General features: G+C 38.8%; 1 protein-coding gene across 2 annotated transcripts in view; it reads right to left on the bottom strand.

Moving 5' to 3' along the window:
* The window catches only part of GABRG2 (gamma-aminobutyric acid type A receptor subunit gamma2), a 95,456-nt gene extending 73,557 nt beyond the window's left edge, over positions 1 to 21,899 (bottom strand). The window contains exon 1 of one of the 2 annotated variants that reach the window (XM_074960643.1): positions 21,400 to 21,899. In XM_074960643.1, coding sequence (XP_074816744.1) covers positions 21,400 to 21,497 — 98 coding nt within the window. In that variant the 5' untranslated portion in view covers positions 21,498 to 21,899. The remainder of the gene's footprint in view (positions 1 to 21,399) is intronic. The other variant, XM_074960644.1, reaches the window with a different exon arrangement.
* Positions 21,900 to 22,146: the final 247 nt, after the last annotated feature.

Below are 22,146 nucleotides of genomic sequence, written 5' to 3'. Positions count from 1 at the left end.
ATGATTTAGACCAGCTGTAGATCTGTCCCTTGATTCTTTGGCCATGTCAAAGTTTTCCATTAAAATAAACTTCAAACAGGAGTTGATCTCCCCTTGAGGAAACTGTCAGCTACATGCATTACTTTTTGCAAACAGAAATCTGAGTGGTCATGTTGTGCCTGAACAAAAAAACAGAATCAGTCCTGGACAGTCACCGACTAATTAGTTCAAATCTACTAGAATATATTTTGTTTGGTTGGTGGTGGCTGTTTGTTCACAATCTAATCTTTTATACCAAAAAGAGGCCATAAAAGCCATAGAACCTGAAGCAGGCAGTTAATCTACTCACACATATAGTAAATCTTCCACTAAAAGCACTGCTGTTTTCTCTCTCACACTGAAGGATTGCTGTCTTCCTTCACAATACTGTTTAACTTAATGAATGCAAGTAAACACAATCAAGCTAAACTCATTCTCTGATACGTTAAAAAAAATATCCCAATCTGTCTGTCATACATTATTCATAATGATAATGTGCTCATTCAGAGGGAAGGACATTTTCCAAGTTCCCATTGCAGATACAGTAAGGCATGAGACACTGTGGAGACTGGAGTATTTGCAAGAGTTTACAGTATCTCTGGAGATATAGCCACATTTGTATCATTTCTGGTTGATTGCAGATCATATTCTATGTAAATCTAACTCAATTAAAATGAAATATATGTTTACATAAAATCATGGGTCAAAAAATTCTATCTTTCTATCTTAGGTACATAGATAGCCACCACTGCCCCATTGAGTCCCCCGCAATCTTTAAGTCTTAGGCTAGTGCTTTAACCACGGGACAATGTTTCCTGCACTACACTAATTCTTTATTATTATTACCAACACTATTTCTACAGTCCTGTCTTGAGGCTCCAACCCAGTTGTCGTTTGGAACTATACAGTCATGTAACAAAAAGATGATCCCTGTCCCAAAGGGCTAACTCAGTATGTAGCTCCATCGAAATCAATGGAACTACTTGCAGAATACAGACAGGCCAATGGTCAAAACTTTTGAAGGTGTAGTAATGTTAGTCTTGGGTGTGATTTTTTTACAGCATTTTTATTCTGGCAAAAGCCACAAGGTAGAAGCAGTTAAACCTGCAAAAAAAGTGCTTTCACCAGCATAGCTTGTTTTATTCCGGGAACTGGTATGAGCTATACTAGCAGAAGTACTTTTTCCTCCTGGTACAAGCTGTATCCATATAAGAAGAGTTTGCTGGTAAAACTATATAGGATTTAGGTACTAATGATTGTCAGTAAAGGTATCATTGTCTGCAAATGAGACCTATTTAGGCAGCAACATGGAAGGGTATATTGAAGTGGCTGATCTGATTTACAACTCGAGTACTCCAGTTTTACCGTGGTATAATTCTCTTGAAATAAAAATCAGATCCCCCAAAACACAGTATATGTATTTTTTCTAATTCTCCCCCCTTTAGAAGAATAACTATGAATCTGTGAATGGCTTTTTTATTATTGCTTGGTCTGTGATCACATTCACCACATAAGCATGTGACATCCTGCAATTACAACAAATTACACTACACACAGCAAACACTGTCGTTCCTTTATTCCATGAATTTTTAACCAACACAGTTACATACTCCAATCAGTCATGCTAGCATAGAAATCGATTAATCTTTCCAGAAGCAACTAGCTAATTCCCAAGGTAACACACATTCATATGACACCCGCATTGTTTCTTCTCGGAAAAGCAGGATATGAACTTAAAAACAAACAAGCCATTACTGTCTTGGCGGAAGAAAAATGTTCTCACAAATCTTTTAAATCTAACAACTGATTATTGGGAAAGAAGTTAATGTCTGTTCCTTTACTGCTTCCGAGATAAAAGGGTGATGAGCAAATTGGTTCATAGAATCCTAAAATCATAAAAATTTAAGAGGGAAAAGATGGTGCATATAGTTCAACATCTCTGCCAAAGTACAACTGTTCTCGATGGTATATTTTCCAGGGATATGACACCCAGTGAGCAACGTGTCATAGTCTGAACCATTCAAATCGTTTTAATATCCAACAAAAATATTATTGAACTTTGCAGATTTATAATTAAATAATCAGATTGAAACTCAAGATGTCCAACAGTAGTAAATGCTGTTGAAACAGACAACAGATAAATTACTAGAGGTCCCCCAATTGTAATTCAATGCAAAGAACTATGAACAATTGTCAGAAGAAAATGCTAAGGGAAACAAATGATTGGGGAATTTCTGTCTTATTTGTCTGTCTATATATCTTGTCTGTCTAATTGTGCTCACCAGCTGTTAGCTGGTCCTGTCATTGCTCTTTCTTCAGATATGGATATTCACAACAAGCCTCAAACTGTTTCACTTCATTTAAACATTTATATGATTATAGCATATGAAGCAATCCTTGATTTAATTGTGTTGACTACTACAAGATTTATTACATTTAACATTGCAATTTTACCATAGTCTGCAGGGATCTTTAAGCAGCCACGCTGTATTTCCTTGATATTGCTTGTCCTCATCTGAATTAATAAATTCAGATTTTTAAGAAAATCACATTCAAGAGTAAGAAATTAAACTTCAGAGTTACAAATATAACTGGGGTTGTTCTGTTAGATATGGATTTTATTTGGCTCCTAAATATGATTTATCTCCTAATGTTAAAAGACAGAAGGAGCTTTTTGTCAAATCACTGAACTAGTAAATAATGTGACTCTTCTGGATTAAGACAGTATTGATAACCTGAGGTGTTCAAAAATTATAAAGTGTGCCCTCAAAAACTCATAAGATGGACTTAAAATGAATGAGACTTCCAAAATATATTTGGTGGGTTTTTTTTAATTTACCTTCCAGTTTTCAAGCTTTTGAGGCACACATTTTCAAACTTTTCTCTATCATGAAGATTATAGCTTTTCATTACCATGAAGATTATAAACTCACTTATGACTCATGATTTATGTCATCCTATGGCTTGAGGCACTGGAGCTTTAAATAGAAAACAACAACAAATATTGCAAGACTCATAATTTAATAATAGATACATAGATTCTAAGACCAGAAGGTGCCATTGTGATCATCTAGCCTGAAGTCCTGTATAACACAGGCCATAGAACTTCCCCTAAATAATTCCTTGAGAATATCTTTTTTTTCCTTTTAAACCCTATCTTGATTTAAAAATGATCAGTTATGGAGAATCCACCACCACCCATAGTAAATTGTTCCAGTGGTTAATTACTCTCTGTTAAAAATGTATACCTTATTTCCAGTCTGAGAACAGCAACATTATTTACAATTAAATGGGGCTCAAACCCACAAAAATCACTGAATAATCTTCCTGAAACTAAAGAGAGTTTGAGGAACCCAGAGGGTTATTCATAGCAGAAGACGCTTAAATCAAGGAAGGAACCTGGAAGCCTCTTCAGAGATGGGTCCTGGATTTCAAATATACAAGGGTCATGATTAAGACAGCTTTGCTGGGTTACAGTGAATATCCCTATGGTTTTCTCCTGAATATGGCAATGTCTGTCAACTCACAACTATAAAGATAGATCATGCTTTGGGTTCTACATGTCTTTTGACAGTCATTCAGCCTCACTGGCACTAATCAGCGATTTCTAGCCTCACACCACTGTTAAATCTCTTCAGTGACTCCTGCTAAAATATTGCATGACATTCAAGACTTTATTAGTCACTATAAAGCTGTTACTCACAAAGGACTGGTTTATCTTTCAGTCATTCTGTGTCCACCCCCAAGACATTCTCTCAGATAAGCAACTTCTTCTTAACCACATGATAAATGTAAGTCCCTCAGTAGCTGGGATTTAACCAGCTATGCTCCACATATGTGGATTCAACTGAGGTTCAAAATGCAGAATTCAGTTTTGTTTGCTTTCTATAATAGTTCCTGGGATTACTTTTTATTAATCCCCTTGGGAATACATGTGAAAAGTGCTGTGTCAATACATATTGCATTTTATTGTAAGCTGTGGTTTGTTGTGTATTCATTGAGATGGAAAGGAGACGTAAAGAGACAAATGGCTCAAAGGATTGCACTGGGCTTTGGTGCCTTTCATATCTATGCCATTGGTTCAACTCTAGTCCAGACTGGCAGTGACTGAAAGTAATGATTGATAGTGAAATGTGCTGGTGGCTTCTGGCCAGTTCCTCAGTTGTCACCACATTACTGGGAATGGACACCAATGTTAGCAATCTCAGCAGAGAGGTCAAAGGTTAAATGGGAACATGGCGTGAAATGCAGCATCCCACCCAAAAGAGGTATCAGCAGCAGAAAGCTGAGGCGCACTGGTTGAGGGAGTTGATGCTGAGGACTGTGATAAATAAAGGGCTTTTAATCTCCAGTTCTGTCAAGATGAACTTATAGATGTAGCCAACTTTGAATTATCTTACAATGCAGGACTCCCTGACAGAGCTGCTTCAATAAAAGCTATGCTAGCAGGTGAGAAACGTTTACAGCATGTAGGGAATGGGGTAACTATGAGGAGAGGTTTAAATATTCAATGAGCTGCAAAAACAGTTGTACCTTTACAGAATCTGATGGATTTGTAAAAGTGAACAAGTGATTCATACAAGCACCCACAATATCAGATGATTATTTCAACTTATCATAGGTATTCAAACTGAGCTGAACATTTTATAAGAAAGTTCTCTCATATTCTATTTCCTGGAAATTATATAAGCTACCCACCTTCCTCAGTTTTTTTTTTGTCTTGTTTTTCTAATGTGCTTATCTAAGTGGCAAAAACACAAGAGCAGCCTCTTTTGCAATATGTCACCAGATTTGATTCCCATTTGGCCAGAAAAAGGAAGAATAGAGTCAGAGTTTAAAGCCAGACAGGGCCACTAGATCATCTAGTCTGAGCTCCTGGATATCACAGGCCACCACTATCACCCTTCACCCGCACACTAAACCCAACAACCAAATAGAGGTAGTGTATGGAATGTATGTATGTATGTAAGGAAATGAACAAGAGGAGAAATAAGTGTTGGTAACCTTTTCACTCTAAATTCTTACTTTATTCCAAATTGTTTGCCTATTCCTAAGCATACAGTCATGACCCTAAGAAAATTATGATCCTGAAATGGGTATTTCCAGTTTTTGAGCTCAACATTTTCAGAAGTGGTGTTTAATTTTGAATGCCCCTAATTCTGTGTGCCAAATTGAAGATACCTTCAGCCTGACTGTCATAGTTCCCATTGCTGAGCTTTCATGGTGTGACATTTTGGGGATCATCCAGATCAGGAATGGGTTCTGTCACCACCTGCCCTGTAGCCTTGGGGTGCATTAATACTGTGTTTCTGTGGCTCAGATCCCTGACACCCCTAGCCTGTCCACAAGCACAAGGTATCATCCTGGCTTCCACCAACCTAGGTATTCCTTGCAGGGTGACACAAACAGCCCTTCTGGTCCTGAGTCTCCCCAAATCTATCCTTCCTGAGTTCTTCCCTACCAGACACTTGGACTTTTCTCCTCTGGTTCATCATCACCAAAGTTGTGAAACCAGTCACCCAAATACCAGCTTACTCTGTCCCCTAACTCCACACAGTTTGCACAAAAGAGACCTGCTTGGGGTAAAAATAAATTTAATAGAAAAATCACAGATTCAAATATGAACTAGTAAGGGAAAGCAAGCATATACAAGTTACCCAGAAAATAAATATAATGACGAAACCTCAGGCTTTATATTTCCATATTAGATAAAATCCCTTTTCTAATACAAACTACCTATCGCCTTTGAACAATTTCCCAGTGGACCCCCAACCGTAGGGGGATCCAGCAAGGCTAAAAATTTCAGTGCACACATTTGGGCTCGGGCTGGAGCCCAGGCTTAGAAATCTGACCAGGCCATGGGGATCTCAAAGCCCAGGCTCCAGCCCAAGCCCAAATGTCTACATTGGAATTTTTAGCCCTATAGCCCAAGTCCGATGAGCTCTTATCAATTAACCCAGGCTGGGACACTCAGTGGCATGGGTTTTTTATTGCAGCGTAGGCATACTCAAACATGCCTCATTCCAAGCCCTGGCCTATGACCCTTCCTGGGATAATCACTACTTGTTGCATAGACTCTAATCAAACATTCTTTCATGTTTAGAATCTCATTTTGGGGCTATAAATGTGATGTTTAAAATGAGTAAAACTAAAAAAGTAATCTAAATATTAAAATGTAAATGCCTTCTGTGTGTGAATTTCATACATTCTCATCTTCCATGCCTCACGGGCTGGCAATATTGACCAGAGTATAGGTTATTGAAATGGGACTCAGGAGACCTGTGTGCTTATCCTGGCTCTTCCACTTATTTGCTGTTTTATAACACATTGTGATCTGTGGATGACAAGCACTGTGATAATTATTATAAACTATTGGAAGCACAGTTGAGAAGGAAAAATCTTCCTTGTCCTGCTGATTTCACAATGGATCAGTTACCCAAGTTGATTAGCCAAATACATAGGTGCTGAGGTTTTCTTTTCCCCTGGGGTGCTCCATCCCCGGTCTGCCCTGAGGCCCCACCCCCACTCTACCCCCTCTCCTGAGGCCTAAGAACCCTGTGAGATATGTGGTAAGAGGTTCAGTTATTGGCAGATTAACAAAAAACAGTTTTCCATAGGAGGAAAAAAGACTTTCTGCATATTCTGTGTAAAGCAATGTTCTTTAAAAAAATTCTTATAAACTGGGGATTATTTATATTTCTTGGGTGCTATCATGATAGTTGACTGAACCAGGTAACACAGTCCAAACTGGAATGATAGTAGAATGCAAACATAGGACCCAGGGGCTAGCCCTACACAAAGATCACATAGCAGTCAGAGGAGACAAGGTCTCCTCATCTCCTTACATGGTTGCATTTGTGTGTTCCCATTGTGGCTTGGGTGCAAGGGGAATAGAGCAGGGGCTGCACACCCAACACTCCCTCCATGGGAAAGTGAACTGGTCGGGATGGAACCAAGACTACAGCCTCCTTATACGCTGAACAGTGAAGCTGGCCATGTACAAGGAGGGAAGCACCTTTAAAAGGGAAGTAGTAACTTACTTCAGAGCACAGGAATAATTGTCTGTAAGTATGAATCACAATTCCATCCCAGTGCTCCTCCTTGGGTGTTGCTCCTACATGACATCTCATACTGAAGCCTGAGCCTAAAAGCTCAAGCAAGCTCCAGATGAGAAAGGATCCTGAGGTATGATTTAAAAAGCAGTGCAGAGGGGGCTTGTTTGTTTATTTTTGTCTCATTTCTTGTTCCTTTCAGCTCATGGGAGAATTTTGATTAAAATACTTCTCTGAAGAAGGATGTTTTGAGGAGGGATCTGAATGAAGAGAGAAGGCTGTTTGGTGCATCATGATGCGCTTATTAAGTCATCATGATGTTAACTCATTCACAAAAGTCCAAATGAACTAAGACTGAGCTATCTGAATTCTTTTTTAAAATACATTTGATTTCACAACATTTTGAATACACAATATGTAGTAACTCATGTGTGCCTATAAACCAATTTATATCATATACGGCATGGCCTTGTTTGCACTCATGTTTAAGGAAACAGAATGTGCAGAGGCGGATGTGGAGTTTAGTCCTGATCACAATGATGATGTGTGATACTTTAAGACGACAAATGGTATTTAAGTGGCTTTGTGTTGATGAGTGGGAAAATATGCTTTACAAATATATGCATGTGTAGACACTTGTTTCTTGTTTACTCTAATAACATTGCCTGTGTTGTGCTTATCATGGATCTCTGATGTACTTGGCTGCTTGGTATCGATGATGACCTAATAGAAAAGGATGTCAGTCACTAATCTCACAATGACTGTGTGGGCAGTAAGCCCTTTATGACATCTCGATGAGGACCATCAGTGCATTTTACAGAAATGCAGATATGATTACTCAGGGCCCAATTCTCCCCACCTGTATTCCGACAAAGTAGCACCTTATTCTGCAAATAGTTTGAAAGGCTATACAAGGAAGGAGCCATCTTTCCATCCCCTTTCCCTTGCCTGGCATGCATAAGGGTCAGCCTGCAAGTGGGGAGCTCAAGATCATCAGAATAATAGAATCATAGACTTTGCGGTCAGAAGGGACCATTATGATCGCCTAGTGCGACTTCCTGCACAATGCAGGCCACAGAATCTCACCCACCCACTCCTGTTACAACCCCCTAACCTATGTCTGAACTATTGAAGTCCTCAAATCATGGTTTAAAGACTTCAAGGTGCAGAGAATCCTCCAGCAAGTGACCCGTGTGCCCCACACTGCAGAGAAAGGTGAAAACCCCCAGGGCCTCTGCCAATGTGCCCTGGAGGAAAATTCCTTCCTGACCCCAAATATGGCGATCAGCTAAACCCTGAGCATGTGGGCAAGACTCACCAGCCAGACAACCAGAAAAGAATTCACTGTAGTAACTCAGATCTCACCCCATCTAACATCCCATTACAGGCCATTGGGCATATTTACTGCTCATAGTCAAAGATCAATTAATTCCCAAAATTAGGCTATCCCATCATACCATCCCCTCCATAAACTTATCAAGCTTAGATCTGCTACTTGGATGCTCTGCACTGACAGCAACTTTCCCGAAGGAGAGTGGTAGTGGCTGAGATTAGGCAGAGCAATGGTTTCATCCTTTCTGAGAGTGAATCCTAAGGCTGAGAAAAAGCTGCATGGCTCAAAGCGGTATAGCAGATTGTGCTCCCTCCTACAAACCAGGGCAATGAGGGAGCTCCAGGATGCTCATTCTGCCTCCAAATGACAAGTGTTCCCCTCGGGGTGGTGCAGATCTGCAGTGCCACTTCCTGTGTATTTGGTCAGTTGAACTATATTTTTCAAATAAATTATACAGCGGACACATTTAAAATTATTCACTGAACTTTACAAATACTATTTAGTAGACCTCCCTACATGTAGAGCACTTTGTAATAGAGATATCAAGGTTGATATTAAGAAACCCTTTCTACAAGCCTGTAGGACCCTCAATAAATCACAATTAACTCAAGTGATTAACACAAAACAAATTAACTAGATTTTAAAAAGTCACAATTAATCATGGTTTTAATTGCGCTGTCAAACAATAATATAATACCAAGTTAAATTTGTTATAAATATTTCTGGATGTTTTTCTACATTTTCAAATATTGTTTCAAATAATGTTCTATTTGGAATGTTCCCCTTTAAAGCTTGCAGTAGTTGTACCTAATATGATATCTGAGTCACTGCTGAACTGTCTTTCCCTACTGGGAAACGTGGCAAGGGAAGGAAGGAGCGAGAAGTAGAGTGGAAAGCAGTGCTTCCAAGACTTCACACTACCCTTCTTGGCCTAATGACAGTTACAGCCCTGAAGGAGACTCTCCTAATGATCTCACTCCATTATTGAAGAGGTGAATGCAAACCTAACACTAGGTCAGACAGACATAATTTTATTTATTCACTTCAGATGCAGAACAAATATTCACCTATCATCCACAGTGACCGTGAAGAAGGCAGGTTTCCTAGACAGCCACAGAGGGACCCGGCCCTGTTATACAGCTAATGACAGAACTCAGAGAGCCCCCATTTTGGGCACCACAAATGGCAACCACACACCTGAATCATGGAGGGTCAGAGATTCAAATCTAGACTAGGTAGTGATGAAGAGTTGTTACCATCTGATACTACTAGCCAATCTTGAATTAGTTCAACATAAGCTTTCCTATTAAAAACAACAAAATACGATATTCTTCATTAAGTGACAAACACATTGACAGTCTCATCAGGGAGACCAAGGAATGAATGGGCATTAAGTCAGTGGAAGTCTTTCCAAGGACTTCAGCAATTGATTGATCAGGCTTTAACACTGACTTCTCCTCTAAAGATGGTCCCTGGGTGAGAAATGAGGCACTTTGGTGGTTCTGTGATTGGAATGTCCTATTGTGTCTGAACAGCTTCTCCGTGCCAAACCACCAGGTTGTGAGGATGATTTCCCTCTGCCCCATCAACCCTTTTTGATATCCTGCATAGAGCCTATTTAGTCTTGATTTGTGTGGAGCAGGAATATTTGTCCCTAAGGATTTAAAGTGATTTAATCTCATGTGCTGCAGTAAGGATTTACAAAGGAAGGTTTATTTATTAAGGTGGGGTCTAAAGCATTTTAGCCACAAGTAATGCCTAAAATCCTTACAGCAGCTTAATCAGGAATTTTAGCCTTTTCTTCAAAAAGAAGGGAAATGCAAATTAAAAAAACCTTTGTTAATGTACTGTTCATTGTAAACTTTTTGAGGCAGGAACCATATCTCTGTGTTTGTCCAGCACAAAGCACAATGGGGCCTTCATGCTGAGTGTAGTCACTTTTGGCACTACCCAATGGAAGCGTTATTATGTTTTTTTTCCCCCAGAACTGCAAAACATTGACTACTGACAACCTTCCTCCTTCCTACAACCACATCCCCTCCAAAAAAATAGTGATTTCTGTTTCATCCCCCACAAAAAAGTAACCCCCCCCAAAAAAAACACCCTGATTCTGGTCCACAATGCCCCAGTCAATGGGAATGAAAATCACAGTTCAGGTGTTCATAGAGAAATGCATATGGTAGCCATGTATTCACCTGTTCATGTCTGGATTTTTAAACAGAATATTGTTTTGTTCTGTTTTTCATAAACCCAGCGGAGAAGCGTTATCTTTCGTCCGAAACATTCTCTTCTTCCCTCCTTTTCTGTCACTCTTAAAACATCACCATCCTCTCCATCACTCAGACCCACAACTTAGGGTTTTATTTTTGATTCCTCCCTCTCCATAGTCCCAGAGATCCAGGTCATTTCCAAACCTGCCACATCTTCCTTCTGAACATCTCCAAGATGCATCCTTTTGTCTCCATCCCCACAGGCAGATCTCTCATTTGAAGCATTGTTATAATCCTCCTTGATTGCTGCAGTGTCCTGCTCTCTGGCCTCACAAACACACACATTTCCTCACTTCAGTCTATACAAAATGCTGTTGCTAACCTGATGTTCCTTGCCCACAGGTCTGATCATGTAACTCCCCCCCCTCCCCGAATCCATTCATTGGCTTCCTGTTCAATAAAGTATCAAAATGTAGGCTTCTTGTCACCAGATACAAAGCTCTGCATAATGCTTCCCTTCTCAAATAACCTCCATTCCTTCTTCCTTGCAGCCTTCTATGCATGTCACAGTCTCCCCAGGTTCATCCGCAAGTAGGGTGACCAGATGTCCCTACTTATATATATAGGGACAGTCCTGATATTTGGAGCTTTTTTTATATGGGCTCCTCTTACTCCTCACCCCCATCCCAATTTTTCACACTTGCTATCTGGTCACCCTATCCGCAAAGCCCTTACTTTGTATACATTTAAGTCTCTCTTAAAAACTCACTACTGCTGTCTGCAAGTTGACTTGTATATACACTGTCTGTTGTATTTCCTGTTCCCCTGACCTCTGCCTACTTGTTAGTCTTTAGATTGTGAGCTCCTTAGAACAGGGACTATCCTTCTTAACTCTTTGGAAAGCACATTCTATAAATAAATAATAAATAATAATAATTAATAATAGCAGTGGCCATTGGAAAGATCCACTGGTAAACTGTGCTGTTGACCTTGACAGTCAACGTGGTGTGACATGCACCTAAGCCCCCCTTTTCCCCACAACCCCAGTGTTGTCTTACAATAGTGCTGCCACCCTGCCCTTCAGGATACCTCTCCCCACTCAAACTAGCCTTTCCCTGCACATAGAATCAGATTCAACTGGGCATTGCTGCAAGTTCTGAGCCTACAAGTGGTACACCTCCAACACCATCACCATCATATGCAGGTGGCTACTGACTACCAGCTGGTGGCCATACTACTTCTCACCATTTTTGTAGAACAGGGGAACACCAGGTTGTGTCAGAGTTGGAGAGGGACAAAAGAGAACAAGGTGGAGAGATAGAACTATGAGTACATTTAATAGAGAGATGTAATAAGTGTGTCAAAGGGAGAGTGAGAGCTAAGGAGGGAAGTGAAAAGGCAGGAGAAGATTAGAGGAAAAGGAAGGTGAGAAGAGAATGAACAATTGCATCCCACCAGCACCAACATCTCCTCCAGACCCAGATACCTTTTTTCCCTCCCTTTTGTTGCACTGCTTCTGCAAGTTACCATGTACAGGAAGGGATTTGGACCTTTATCATTTCTTTCTTTTTGGAAGATAGCACCTTTTTTTCTAAAGAGCTCCTGAAAATGAATTACTCCTCTTTTTTCATGATGGGAACCCACAGAAGTACAAAAATGGAAATAACTTATGTTTACTTTGACTTACACACTTACTTTGACACATCTCTTGTCAGATGTGTGCAGCACAGTGAATCAGGGCCCTAAAATACAACAGTAAGTGTTTATTATAAAATGTTGTTTACTTCTTAATGAGGTGTTCTTATATATATAACCCTCCATTAATTATGCTCTCTCTCTCTCATTGTTTGCAAGATTTTATAAGGAACATTTTGCTAAAGAATCAGTCAACTGGAAATGCAATTTAGTAGTTAATCCTCAATCTGCCAGGGTGCACAGACATCCGTTTATTTCTGAAGATATCCTGATGCAGATTAACAAAAGCCTTATATGACCAGAACATGCTATTTATATTACAAAAATATAACATTGAATCATTATTGAGGAAAAACTTCATGTTCTGAGTTTCTACTGATTCCTAAGAAACACTGCACTATTTCAGAGAGGTTATTTAGGGTAAGCATGAGATGCCCTTTAAAATGTGTTTCTCTACATAGGTTTACAGTACCATAGATATTTCTTCTGTAAAGCATGGAAAGTTCATAAAGGTTAAGATGATAAATGGCTCAGTGAATTGCCAGCCTTTCAACTCAAGGATTTGTGCTGAAGTCCAAGATGAGGTCCAATAAAAAAAAAATCACAACTTCGTACAAGATTAGCAATTTCATACGAACAGGCCTAAGGTAAGCATAAAAAATATATCTTCCCCCTCCAATATTCATTTCAAATGTTCCCAATTCTCTTTGTCTTTCTTAAGGGGTTTCTTCTCCCTTCCATGTGTATGAATAAAGTCCTTAGTTTCATATTTTCCACATATAAAATAGATTATAATGCCTTATTTAAAAGTAATATTTACTTTTCTTAGATAAAGGCCAGATTTTCACAGTTAGGCATGTACTTTCATTTGGACATGCCTAACTTATGTCCCAATAGCCACTGTATATATGCCTTCAAAACACCTAAGTGGCTATGTACATATGGAAATATCAAATTTGCGCATACAAGCATTGGCTATTTACTCATATATATAATTTACTTATTTTGATATAAAAAGATTCCTATTTCAAGTTCTATTCACCTTTGCCATCTCTTTGAAAATACACATCACAGAACAGAAACAATTCCAACAGAGACCCCTATAAAACCTCAGGTAAGTGTGATAATCACCTATGTTTTTGTAAGGTTGGTTAATTTCTATTATGCTTCTCCTATCACTGCCTTATTTGATTTGATCTTGAGAAATTGACAAGTCTGTTTATTTATTTGGTACATTTTTAAAAGATAGTCAAGGGTGCCCAGATACTCTCTTCTTATGCTTTCTAAAAAAGCAAACAAATAAATAAATGATCACTGATACATGATGATCCATCTTCTATTTTTACCACACTCCCAAGTTATAGGCTCTAGTGACAAATGGTTTACAACCTACCAACACCACCTCTGTTTTCTTTGTTTACTTTCTGCACCAGTTAGAACACGCTTGTGTCCTTGAGCAGAAATCTTTAAAAGTGGCCCCAAATGATGTTTTTTCCTGTATTATTTATATTTCTATATTTTCAGAATTGGTCAAAAGCATGGTAGGCTTTATATAGCTAGCTAATCACTCTCCCCTCAAAGGAAAAGCTTTTTCTTACTGATTTAGTATCTTACTGCTTACTATAGTGTTCTGAAAAGTCAACAATATTATTTTCTCATTTTCAAAGAAGACAGAGCCTCCAGCTTCTGGCTAATTGTATTTTGATTTGAACAATAAATCTGCGGCAAGTTATTTTTGGACATCATTGGTGAAATCCTGGGCCTACTGACAAGGCTCCTATTCACTTCAGTGGAGCCAGAAGTTCACCTAAATGAGTAATTAAGTTTAGAGGGTTTTAAAATTGGTGTAACTTACACCTTCTGACACCACCAATGTACATGTTACCCCCAATTTAGACCCCCCCAGACTTACTTAAACTCCATTATATTTAGTTTGTTACTTGTGTCATGATACAGCAAAAAATGGAATCTCATGCTGAACATTAAGCATGTAATTAATCCCATTGACTTCAAAATCTGTCCCGTTAACTTTAAAATTGTGTGTGTGATTCTAAATGTGTCTAAGGACTGATCCACTTATAGCATGGAAGCATACACTTAACTTTATGTCTCATTGATTTATAGTTAAGAATATAAAAAACAACAATAATAAACAACAATTAATAATATTTATCTCTTATATAGTCATATTCAAAGAATTTTATAAAGGAAGTCAGTATCATTATCCCCATTTTACATATGGGGAACTTGAAGTACTGACAGGGGAAAGTGGCCCAATTGCACCCAGCAGGTCAGTGGCAGAACTAGGAATATAATCCAGGTTTCCTGAGTTCCAGTGCTTTGCTGGAGCAGGTTCTTAGTTACATTTAGATTCACATGCACAACTTGTAATTTATTGCTCCAGTTCACACCTTATATCACATCTCAATTTGTCGCAGTGAATCTGACATGCTGTAACTCATGTGCCAAGGGGCCAGAACAAAGGAGCACAGTAAGAAAAACAAGTTACAGAGTGTTGTTGGAAGTATCTTATCTTACAACTTCTTGTGCATTCTTCTGGGTCTTCAGCATATAAATTACAAGACCTTAGACTCTTATATCCCGCGTCCCCTCAGCAAGTGGATGTAATTAGATCTAAGGAAATATAAATAAGTATAAGGGAGCAATTTTATACTACTTTACAAATCACTTCTGAATTTGAGCCCATGAGCACAAATCCTGTTCCCTGGAAAGTCACTGGGAGGTTTCCCATTAATTTCTTTGGGGATAAGACTGGACCTGTTTAAATATCTTTCTTTATTAACATCACATATTGTTCACAGTCCATATTTCACAGGTTTCAGAGTAGCAGCCATGTTAGTCTGTATTCGCAAAAAGGAGGACTTGTGGCACCTTAGAGACTAACAAATTTGAGCATAAGCTTTCGTGAGCTACAGCTCACTTCAGATGCATATTTGCAACTTTCACTCAGAGAATGCAAGTTCTGCACTTTAGTGGAGAAATTCTCTCATCTCCAGAGGCAAAACAAGACATATGCATTGCTTAAGTCCCATTTAAGACCTACTTTGTTAGCAAAAGTGGAATTTAAGTAGATGATAGGCACTAGGCTGGCCTTCTGTCCAGAGTGAATGTGCCAAATCATTTCTCTGACCTAGAAACTGAGAACTTTCTACAATGAGTGAAAGAAAGAAAGGAAGATTTAAGTATAAGTTAAAAAAAAAGCTTGAGGAAAATGCTTTGTCCAATGTAATGTATTATGATTACATATTTTCATCCATCTATAGTGTATCTTAATGTTCTTTCCATGTTCCCATTTATGAAAACATCTCTAGCTAAAAGAAATTATACTATATTGTCCAAATTCTCCTCTGTTATACCTGTGAGATCCCACTGACTTCAATGGATATAGCACCAGTGTGAGGAGAGAACTGGGTCCATGGTATCCATTGCAGATTTTCAGTCACCCAATGGATAAGGATGTCCAGTTCTCGTTAGAAATTAATGAGAACTGAGCAATCAGTTCCCACTATCTGTGTTCAAAGGAACTGGTAATGTAATAAATGTCCATAAAATATGCTGCACTGTCTAGTCTACCTGACATGAAAATTGAATGATCTTAAATAATGCCCAGGTGAACAATTTTATATATTTATTTTCAAATCGCAACTCCACACTCCTTCATCGTCCATCCTGCTAGGAATGGCTACTCAGGCACTCGCTACTGCCACTTTCACTTTTGACCATGGACTGTTGGTCTGTCTGGAGCAGCTGTTGTGTAAGAATTCTGGGGGCATCTCCAGAAACCTATGATCACTCTCTATTTTGTGAGACAGTGGTTTTTACTACAGGGAGAGAGCAGAGAAATTCAGATTGCAGTAGACTCTAGTTAATGTGTTAAATAATGTTTACTAAAGGAATAATTGGACAGCTAAATACAAACTCTTATTGCTTTAATACAGAGCACAATACGCTGTCTATCGCCATAATACCTGTGCACATAGGTAGAGATATGAAATGGTAGCAATATGAAACAAAAGCAAAGAAATAAAGCACAAGGAGTGCATATATTGTACTCTAGTTGATGTGCTACATGTCCTCCTCTGTGACCAATCTGCAGAAGATATGAGTTTGTTACAGCCCTATCTTTAGCTTAAGCTGTATCAGCTCTGGAGGCCACCAGCCCTTGTTTGCTGGACACGGAGGCATAAGCGGGGGGTTGTCTAACATTTAATTGCTGTGGGACTCACACACTTGGGATGAGCTTTCTATGCCCAGAAGTATGTGAATTCCTACCTCTATCCACTCCATTGAGAACCCTCTTCTATCCACTGAATGCAAGTCTGAGAATTGTGTGGAAGAATATCTCTGTATGTCTTAACTGCTGGGATGGAGTATAAGCAGAAAAGGGACCAAAGTAACACAGATCCCTCTACACCAGAATCAACAGCTAAAAATGAATCCAGAAACAAGCTGGAAGGTTGTGGAGCCTGTGGCTCACAGATGTAATATGAACCATATAAGAAACATCACCTAATAAGAACAATAAAAAGGGTAGATTTGTTTATATTCTACTATCCTGGAAATTCTGTTTGTTGCTGTGTAAAAATCAAAGATCACACTTTTCTTTTTTTATTAACAGTTCTTCCCTCTCAGAGTTTGAGAGATTAAGGCTCTCTGAAAGACTTTCCGGCATCACTTTACATTTTCACCAATGTAATTTGGAGTACACTAAAACAATTTAGCTTGAAAGTTATGGACAAGTAATGTAGTTGCTAAAGTGGAAGTTACCAAAAGGGCTTATCTGGTTTCTCAAATCCCTTATACACTTGCCAACAGGAGACTACAGTCTTTCCATGTGCCATCTATAATCTCTTAAGATATGAAGTTACTGATAATGGGATCCTGGTGGGACTTTCACCTCCCTATTAATGTTTCAAATCCAGCTCATGTCAGGCTGTTTGGTGGTCTAAGTTTGATAAATAGAGGCTGTTCCTATTTCCAGTTCCTATTGGTCTGGTAACCCCATCACAAACTATCACCATAATTGACACAAACTACAACCCTTGCCAGAAGCCTCAGCAGAAGGGCCAAGGAAGAATGGGCATGAAGAGCTAAACAACACTTGAACTCAGGCATGCTCTGTCACTGTCCCCGAACTCTAGAATACTTGTTGGATGGGGAAGCTCACACTTACTCTCCCTGTGCTGTACCAACTCTGGACAGTCAGAACCCTAAGTTCACAATAATCTAAACAATTATAATACTAAAAAGCTACATTGTTTAACAAAAAAAAATCAATTCAATTTTCCTGTAGCCATTTACAACATGAAATTTCTTACACTGCAGTTTTCTATGTTAGTAAGATTCATCCTGTGCCTTGTCATGGGGCCATAGCTGGATATCCCGCTCCTGCTGAGTAGCACCTTACTCCATGAATGGTCCCATTGACTTCAGTAGGACCTTTAATTAATAAAGTGCTCATTGGTATTTGTGAGAGTATCAGAATCTAACACATAATCAGAACAGCTCTGTGAATACTGCAAAACCAAAGTTCAGCAATATTTACTCACTTTCTGAATGACTGTTCAGTTCCACAATAGTCACACCCATTTTTACTTACTCACATTTCATGTGTTTTTGTTTATATTAATGTTTGAGAAACATGTTCACATGAATATCCATATTCACATGTGAACAAGAGTATTTCTGTACCAACGCATGATGAATATTTGTTGTTCGTTATTTGCTACTAAGCATTTGTTATTTTCCTGCTTTAGCCATCCAGATACAGAGCAGAAATATTACCATGTAATGAGGCGAGCAATCTGACACCACAAATAAAAAAAAGGTGACTAGTCAAAGTCCAGCATTTCACAAACAACCAATACTCTGAGATTTGTTCACATGAACAATTTCTACAACAACTAAGAATAGTGAAAATTCAAAAGCTGCTCATGAACAATATGCAAACAGAATAGGGTCTAAATTAGTGAGCAAACTTATTCACAGACAATAGCTGCAGTAATTCAATATACATTGGCTTGTAGTTGCATGTGCAAGGAGTTTAATTAAACGTTTGTGCTCATCACTATGGTGTCTCTCTGGAACAAATATGTAATTATTGGAGGAACATCAAATATGTCATCATTTGTTAATCCATTTAACTTTTTAGAGCTACAGTCAGTTAATTTTGGTGACCATAGCAGTTCTATTTGGCATCAAGTATCGGCATTTTAAAAAATTTACAAAAACAAATATTTTAATGCACAAATTTGATATGAAATATGAACACTGAGCCTGATTCTTGTCTCACTTTCCAGTAGTGAAAGTAACTCTACTTAAGTCAATGGTGTTCCACTCCTGTGAAACAGGAGTACATGAGAGGACAAACTGAATATGAAATACAATTATGAATGTCATGAAACTGTATACAAGCATATCTTAACACATTAGTGTGTAGGGTCATAAGAATGTGCTTTGTAGAAGTGCAAAAAAAAAAATCTAAACTAATAGATGTTGTGAAACTGTAGTGGTAAAGTAGTCCAGTGTTGTAACATAACAATTGTTTTGAGACAATGAATGAACTCCTAGTCCCACTGAAGTCAATGAGACTGGAATTTCATCCAATAACTTTAACTTACTTTATTATTCTAAAAGTCTCTCTTAAACCTTTCAAATGCCCACAAAGTGCAACAAGTGAAATTTCAATTCACACAAGTTGTTTTATGCAGCTATTTGCATTCATAGTAAGAAATACCCTCATGAGAAATTTTTTAGCTATATTTTCTGGGTACTTAATTATTTTGGGCCAGATCCTGCTAATACTTACTTATTTAACTTTACATTTCCACTGAAGTCATGTGCTTTACATTCAGAACTTACTTAAATTCTTAGCTGAACTGAGATATAATCTCCACGTGGTTCAGAACAACAGCTACATAAAGCAATGACAGACAAAAAAAAAAGTCCCATGAGTTATTAATGTCACTAGAGTGTCATACAAATACCTAGACACATCTTATTATGAATAACTGGTACTCAGGACTATGTCGCCACGTACTTTCAAGACTAATGTTTTAATATGAACATTGTCTCCACAATAGAAGTAAAGAACTTTCTTAAATTTTATTTAGAATTAAAGTTACTCTTTTATGCTGACAGATTTTAATGAAGTGACTAATACCTTTATTTTTCAAATACTAATGTAATAAAATATCAAAGTTAAGATGACTCTGTTATTTATTCTCTAGAATATGAGATCAGGGAGGGGAAGGGACTGCTGAATACCAACTGGTTATTAGCAAAACACAGCACTTTTTGATGGGTCTTCAGATGTAATTTTAAATCATGAATTCACATCTCAAAGAGTTTTATTTAGTCTTTTAAAAGTTCATTAGGAAATTCATCTCCGAGAATATGGATTCAGAAAATCCACCAGCAAGAGCAAAGGAATGGGGAAAAGGGAGTTAAAACAAATTTTCTGGTTTTATTTTACTTGAAGAAAGATAACATAGTCTGGAACCCTGTGTGTATGTAAACTGTGCACATTTTCCAGTAAAGAAGAAGAAAGACACACATGGAAGGATATAAACAGAGACATGGTCACCTCAAAAGAAGGCTTCAACATTTATTCAGGGTGTTTCTTAATTTTAAATGCTGTAAAGGTTCATTTTCATTGCTTTATTCATGGTAATAGTAAAACATTCCTTAAGAAATCAAAGAGACATTACACATCCTTACAAATAAACAAAATGCTTTTCCTCATGGGCTCATGATGCTTCACATCACTATTACACCTTTGCTCTATTTCTAGTTATTTTACTTTCCATCTGGGATTGTGTGAAGCTCAGTCTTACAGCAAAGATTTTTTGTTTGTTTGTTTTCCTACACAGAGAAAACCAATGGCTTTTCTGCCTAGAAAGAAAAACCCAACCATTGGAACTGCTCAGTCTGATTTCTATTTAAAATCATATTAGCCTGCTTTCAATATGGCAGTACATGGGGGGTGGGGGTTAAAAAGAGAAAGTACATGTGAAACAGGAGCCCATCTGTTTTTCAATATTATTAAAAATATAAAGGGGAAGGGATACTACCTGCATTAATACATGAAAGAAAGGAGCCCTTATGTGACTGTGGGAATATTCTATCAGGCCATGAATGGCAATGTACTTTGCAATGCAATGATACTTTGTCACCTAACCTGTTAAATGCACAGTCCACAGTTTTTACAAGAATGCCTGGTTCAGCATAATGCTTTGCAATGCAGCAATACTGAACCCCCCCACCCTTATATCCTCTCTATACACACACTCCCTCTTTTCCCCTCTATTACGAAGATATTTGTTTTCTATTTCCATTTATATATGCAACAGACACACACAGCAAGCATGGGTCTTCTGTACTGTACACGTCAGTATCTATGTGTGAGGAATACACCGGTTATCATGCCAGTGTAAACATTTGCCTAACATGAGTGACTATATGGATAACATACACCCTGATACTACATCCCACTGCTGACTGCCTCGGCTTCAAATACCATCAATAACAGAAATGCAGATCTGTCCTGACTTCCTCAAGCCAGCGAGATTTGCATACGAAAGTGGATCTCTGTCCTTGGTCCTGATTCCTTGCACTGGTTTTGCTACCTTGGTACTGAAGAAATGTAAATACAGGGTCTTGGAGACATACAAGCCCAAGCACAGCCATGATGTGACTGCTTAGGAGGAAGCAAGGATGAATACAGTGACAATCTGCCCACAAAACATGGCTATATTATAACTCCATGCACTGTAGCAAACCTTAAACCAAAGAGAAAAGGCTTCCTGAACGTGGCATCAAATTCCACAGAAAAATCAGGCATGTACCACCCATCACTTAGCCTCCCCATTCCTCTCAGTGCAAGAATTGTAAAGCCAATAAAACACAGCAAGATACTAGCAGCAAAGGAGATCGATGGAGTCAATGCTACTCTCTAAACCTTCAGCATTCACACAACAGCTCTGTGCATTTGAAAACTGTATCTTCGTCCCCCACACACACACAAACACACACACAACCCTCAGGAAACAAGCAGAAAAGCACATCTTACCACTGGATGAGGGAGAGAAGCACAAGTGCCCACACCATCATTTTGAGCGAAAATGCAGGATTCGAGCTCCCCCGGCTTGTTGGATTTGGAGGACACATCTCTCTTTTTCTCCCCCCCTTTCCTCTTGGTTGCAGATGGATCCGTCCCTTTCCTTCTTTATTTTTATTTTGTTGGTGGTTTCCACCCCACCCCCCCTACGAGGTCCCGTCAGTGGGATGATACATTGCACCCAGCTGCAGGAATTAATATTCGGAGGGGGCAGAAATTAGACCTGCCCAAGCCTTTTGCAGCTACAATATAAAAAGTCAGTTTAGACAGCTTCCAAATCTAGAGAAATAATATAACTGGGAGGAAAAGGATGGGAGAGAGGGAGAACACACACAACACAAGCAGGCAAGGTAAGGAGAAGCACACACACACAAGCACATACTCACACAGACACCGGTACACAGACAACACAATCCATCAGCACAGGAGAAAGGGAAAGGAGGGGGGGCAAAAGGGGGGGGGGAGAATAAAGCAATGGAGCTTCTGCCTGAATGCAGATTAACTCTGAGGTCAAAGTGGAAATGATGCACACTGCTGCAGCACAGATTAACACATGCGTGGTGTCAGCCGAGGTGCTTTTTAACCTTTGATTACACATATGCAGGCAGCCCGGGTTTTCAATCTGGAGGCAAGAAAGATCTGGCAAGTACAGAAAGGAAGGTTGAAAGAAAAAGCTTCCCCTATGATGCAGAGCATCCT

This window comes from Natator depressus, chromosome 8, assembly GCF_965152275.1.
Source record: "Natator depressus isolate rNatDep1 chromosome 8, rNatDep2.hap1, whole genome shotgun sequence".
In the NCBI taxonomy this organism is placed as follows: Eukaryota; Metazoa; Chordata; order Testudines; family Cheloniidae; genus Natator; species Natator depressus.
The sequence above is the reverse complement of the archived record's forward strand: the minus strand, read 5'-3'. Positions and strand labels throughout refer to the sequence as shown.